The sequence below is a fragment of the Frankliniella occidentalis genome, unplaced genomic scaffold, assembly GCF_000697945.3.
Source record: "Frankliniella occidentalis isolate FOCC.00 unplaced genomic scaffold, Focc_3.1 Scaffold20, whole genome shotgun sequence".
NCBI classification, from domain to species: domain Eukaryota; kingdom Metazoa; phylum Arthropoda; class Insecta; order Thysanoptera; family Thripidae; genus Frankliniella; species Frankliniella occidentalis.
Genome location: NW_026267150.1, coordinates 2,958,502 through 2,963,899, shown reverse-complemented (window position 1 = coordinate 2,963,899; position 5,398 = coordinate 2,958,502). Strand labels below are relative to the sequence as shown.

General features: G+C 56.4%; 1 protein-coding gene across 3 annotated transcripts; it reads right to left on the bottom strand.

The window, feature by feature from the left end:
- Positions 1 to 161: 161 nt before the first annotated feature.
- Positions 162 to 5,383, bottom strand: LOC113207702 (acetylcholinesterase). Of its 3 annotated transcripts, none has more exons than XM_026424376.2 (8): positions 5,208 to 5,383; positions 3,107 to 3,247; positions 2,435 to 2,575; positions 1,570 to 2,347; positions 1,205 to 1,368; positions 953 to 1,118; positions 673 to 817; positions 162 to 570 (listed from the first exon to the last, which is right to left on the bottom strand). In XM_026424376.2, the coding sequence occupies exons 2-8, from the start codon at positions 3,245 to 3,247 to the stop codon at positions 387 to 389; spliced, it is 1,719 nt and encodes a 572-aa protein (XP_026280161.1). In that variant the 5' UTR covers positions 5,208 to 5,383; the 3' UTR covers positions 162 to 386. The 3 variants fall into 3 exon arrangements, with proteins under 3 accessions (XP_026280161.1, XP_026280146.1, XP_026280152.1); XM_026424361.2 differs by lacking the exon at positions 5,208 to 5,383 and adding an exon at positions 3,812 to 4,088; XM_026424367.2 differs by lacking the exon at positions 5,208 to 5,383 and adding an exon at positions 3,812 to 4,087 and having other exon boundaries at positions 1,579 to 2,347.
- Between the last annotated feature and the right edge of the window lie 15 nt (positions 5,384 to 5,398).

The following is a 5,398-nucleotide window of genomic DNA, read 5'->3' as shown; positions in this document are numbered from 1 at the left end:
CCTACCATTGCCTCCCCCTCCCCCACCCCACGCCGGCCGGCCGGGGGACTCCCTTCCTCGTCCGTGCGGCAAACAATGTAACAGTCGCTGCGAGCGGCTCCTTTGCCAAAGCAAAACAATTACTGACAGCCGTGACATCGGAAAAAATAATTAAAACATGATTAAAACATATGTACAACAATACATTACTTTTAAAAACATACAAAACGGCTGAGCACCGTTGAATACATAAACGTGAAAAAGAATTACAGCATCATTACAATAGAACTCGACGAAGAGGTGAGTCCGGAGACGTTTTATCAGCATCCTGTTTGTACTTGAGGTATGCGCTAGAAGTGCAGGTTGTGTTCTTCGGTGGACGTGCCGCGCTAATACTTGTCCAATACTTAATCCTTGTCGAAGACACCGTCCCAAAAGCTGACTCTCTCTTCCCACAGGGGCGCCCGCGGCACGCCGAGGGAGACACCAATGTCTAGGTAGGGCTCGATGGGCGCCTTGACGTCCGACGTGGCGGGCAGCGGCTTCCAATCGACGCCCTCCACGTCCGGGTCGGAAGGAGGGGCAGGAACCCTGTGGATCAACCGCCTACATCAGCTGGGCGCTCTTCTAGGCGAGCCGCGCGTAGCGGCCGGCCCTCCCCCACGGAGACGACAGACAACATGGTATACTCACCCCGTGCGCGCGAAGTTGGTCCACAAGGCCGTGAGTCTCCTCCTGGTGGTCGCCTCCAGGCTGTGGGGCTCCCACTCGGGTTCTGGGGGCAGCGGGGCCCGCCTACCCCAAAGGTAGCCGTTCTCGTCGCCGTGGCATGCACCTGCTGCGTCGTGGAAAACGAAAGTGCAAGTGAGGACTGGGGACCAGATGGCGGTGGCGCGCGGTGCAGGGCAGAGCCCCCCCCCCCCTCTTTTCCACTCCCCAAATGTTTGCACCCCTAAAACATTCCAGCCCTCACCTGTGGCCTTCAGCTCCGGCCAGCTTCTCATGAGGAAGGCCGTGAGGATGTTGTTTCCGCCCACGACGCTGAACAGGTAGAAGTACACGGGCGCCGCGTTGGGATGCGCGGCGTGCATGCGGGCCGCCTGCGTGACGCCGGCGGTGAACAGGAGGTCGGTGTAGAGCTGCGCGAGCGGGCGAGTGAGACGATGAGGAGAGAGCAATGTGGACCAGCTACTTCAACTTTCAAAGAAATAAATTTGCCGCTTACATTGAAATAGCCGGGCAGCTCCACCTTCCCGCCCTTGAAGTACAGCTTCCTGATGCCCTCCGCCACGGCCTTGCTCTCCGGCGAGCCCTTCTGCAGCTCCAGCTCCGCGGGGACCACCCGCTCCAGGTCGTCCTCCACGACGTCTAGCCTACGACAGGTGATGCCTAGGGCAACAAGACTATATTCAGTCTCAACCGCTCGAGCAGGTGGAAACCACCCCTACGCCATGCACAGCTGTTCCAACCAAATGCGATGCTTGCCCAAAGAAATGGTCCACTCACGTTCAATCACGGTATATACGTGTTCCCAAAATGAACGAAGCAAGCCTCGTGCATATCCCAACCGTGCTGTGCATGGCTCTTTACCTCCCCTACCTGCCCCGTTTTGATCGTCCATGACGGTGAGCAGGCCCTCGCAGTCCGTGAGCCCCACGATCCAGGGCACGGGGAAGAAGCGCTGGGAGGCGAGCAGCTTCCGGGGCTCGTCCGGGAGGAACGCCTCTTCGCCGTCGTCCGACTCGACCCCCGCCTCGGACACGGGTAGGAAGGGGAACAGAAGCCCCTTCGGGCCCTCCTTCTCCGGGTCCACGACGTCGAAGCTTTTGTCCAGGATATCCATGGTGGGCGCGGCCTGCAGGAAGGCGATCAGCTCGTCCTCGTCCTCGGTGCGGCAGCCCAGCGCCTCGCCCAGGCGGAAGGCCCTGGCCCGCGCCTCGTCGGGGGGCAGCACGCCGGCCCACTGGTTGGTGGCGGAGCCGCTCTGCGAGATGGCGCGGTGGAACAACCCCCGCGCGGACGGCGCCAGCATCAGGTACTCGACGAGGGCGCTGCCCGCGGAGCAGCCGAACACGGTGACGCGGCCGGGGTCGCCGCCGAACACGGCGATGTTGTCCCGCACCCAGCGCAGCGAGGCCACGCCGTCCTTGAGCCCGGCGTTGCCCGGCAGCTTGGGCGAGCGCAGCGAGAGGAAGCCGAACGCGCCCAGGCGGTAGGTGACGGTGACGACCACCACGCCCCTGGCCACCAGGTGCTCGGGGGCGAACTGGGACATTCTTGCCGTGCCGTTGGTGAAGCCGCCGGGATGGAACCAGACCATGACCGGCCAGGGTGCGCCCTCCACGGGGTGGCGCACGGAGGACGGGACCTGTGGACGAAGGGCGGTAGAGGTGGTAGCGGGCGGGTGCAAGCAGGCTGGCTAGCGGGATAGTAGGACACGCCGGTCGGCACCCACCTGCGGTGAGTAGACGTTGAGGTACAGGCAGTCGTCAGAGCCGACATTCTTCTGCGTTATGAAGGTGTCGAACTGTGGGGAGTCTGCGCGATGGTCCAGCGCCGGGAGCGCGCCCTCCCACGGCTCGGGTGGCTGCGGCGCCTGCGGAGGACATCAAAGGCACACGGTAAATACACATCTAGTCCGCGAATCAACCAAAGAATGACCTACTGCCTGGGGTCCGTCCTGGCGTAGGTGGCGTGGCGGAACCAATTGGGGTCCTCGCAACCGAAGCGACGCCGCGTTCGCCCGGCTTTGGTCATTCCCTTCGCATTCCATTCGCACGCTGGGCCGGTGCCCCCCCCCCCCCCCCCTCTTGTCACTCGACCCTCCGGTCTCCCGTCCGCCTGGCGCGCACCACTACAGAGCGACACTTGTGTGGAGTGGTGGTAATAAAAGTTTTTAGTTCCGTCGTCAGTGACGCCCCCTCCCCTCTCTGTCTGTCCGCCCGTCTGTCTGTCGGTCTCCCTCCCCCTCAGCCAACCGACCGCCGTCGTATAGGCAACCCATCCTACACCGCGCCAGGAACGGCTGCCCAGGGAGACGGGGCGATCGCAACCGCTGGTATGCGTAAAAGAAGTAGAGAAGACATAAACGCCACACTCAGCAGCGTGCTAATCATACTGAACTTGCCTTGAACCTGAGCTCCTTCACAGGCGGCTTGGCGTACGGCACGCCTAGAAAGGCGTCGAACTGGGGCACATTCTTGTGCGGCGGGGTGAGGCGCTGGCCCCGTAGCAGCCCCTGCTTCGTCTGCACCTCCACGAGCTGCATCTGGAATGGGAACGATCGAGCATCAACTGTGGGTGCATTATGTACAAGTAATATTACACGCACTGCATTCTAAGTGGAAAGGGACCATTTTTGTCGATTGAAAGATGCATCTGTGTACACATCTTGCAAGATTTAATTTTAAATCCTGAGTAGTGACAAATTTTTAACTTTAGTTTGACAAAATAAAAATTTGTCCAGCACGAGATACAAATTTGCGCAAATTTGTTACCAGTCAGGATTCAAAAATGCATCTCGCAAGATGTGCACACATATATGCATTTTGCAATGGACAAAAAAATGATCTCTCGCCATTTAGATTGTTGCCCTGGCATGCACTATAGTGCGACCGAACTAGGAAAGAGCCTGGCTGGTCTGGCTTATGGGAGCAGTTCTTAACTACTGCCTCCTCAGCTACCGCCGCAACTCATTGACCTGCTCGGGTCCCGCCCACCCTCGGACCCCCGGTAAGCCTGGACCACAAAATTATTCTTTTTCGGTGACACACCGTAGGAAAGAGCACATCCTAGAGAACACTTGTGGTGAACATCACTACATATCACTCACCTGGCTCGGCGCGTAACCGCCTGACCACCGCACGAGCGCCGCCAAGCATCTGGACCCCCAATCCCAATCAGGCCGAAATCTTTGACCGCGAGGTCCGAGCAGGACGTTCGTGTTTGCAAAGAGTTTCTTCATTATGTTATGCTATTCCAAATTTCACACCGTTCCAAAGAAAAAAAAACCGTGAGCTGGACCCCGATTTTGGCCCAGGCTACCCTCGGTAGCAGGCCTATGCGAGCTACCGTTGCACCAACACTGAGCTCTGCCAGGCTCTTTCCTACTTTGGTCGCACTAAAATACGCGCCTCGCGCCGCTGCATCGCATCAAATAAGCCATAAAGTCCTAGAGACGAAAGATGATAATGAGAATACAGTTTTCTGGGTGGTGCTTGTGCACGCCGGTATGCACGATTGTGACCTTGAATTGCAATGCGCGCCCAGTAGTCCATGTCCAGTCGCAGCTGATCGGCATAGCGTAAGTTTTTCTCGCTTTATTTTTATTTTTAACCAAAGTAAACTATCTTGATGTCTCAAGAGATACGCTGTGTTGGTGGAAGGTAAATGTGCTCTGTATCAGATTGCCTTATCACGGGTCTTGCGGCACTGTCATAAAATGAAGGTATAAAACGTTGTTTTGAGTTTGACTCCTTTACATTTTCTGGGCCTCGGCCATCCCATCAGCCATGCAGAGTCTCCTAATCTGATTTAAAGGCTCCAAGTTCTTTCCAAGGTCAAGCAACGCCCATGCGAGGTTGTGAAGTGAAGATAGCCGGCTGAACAGCCGCGCCCACCTAAGGTCGCTGCACACGGTAACAGATGGACAGGAAAAAAGTGCAGTAAATAGCCCAGGTGAAAAATGAGACATGCATGGCATTACGGCAGCTGTAACTCGTTATCAGAGCAAGTGGTACAGACCTCATCAATAGTCATGCAGAAAACAGATTCCAGCAAAAAATGAACAGTTTTGAAATCTGAATACACATGGTAGCTAGTACCGAACTGAAAATAGCTTATCAACTGAAGTTGAGACTGTGTACAGCTGTCGCTACTCGTCGTAGTTTTAACACGATTTAATCCAACATGTACGAATGCACGAAAAAGATCATCGGAACGAAGGAACTCAAATGCCGGTAGCTTTTTTCACGGCATTTTATTTCACTCATTTACGGACACAGCAATACTTGAGCAGAACGATTTCAATAGTACGCTGACGTTTCCTAATAACACTCATAAATAAATTAGGAAAACGAAAAGGGGGGGGGGGAGTAAGAGAGGAGGGGGTATATTGACGTGAAGGTGACAGTACATAATATGCTTCTGCTCAGAGGCTGGGCGGGGCCGGTTGCACCTTGTCCCAGCTGGTCCCAGCGTGAGCCGAGGACCGTCGTGAAGATCCTCACCTTGGAAGTGCTCCGCACTGTTCGGAACTGTTCGGTGGCACGGCGCGCTTTCCACTCCCTGCCTTAAACTTTTAGAGGTTAGGTCTTCTCCTCTTGCCACTTCCAAAAGCCATAGGCTGCTGGCGGCTGGCTCGGGGAAAACAAACTGGCAGGGGACGGGCCAGGAGGGGGAATGAAGTGGCAGGGGGGAG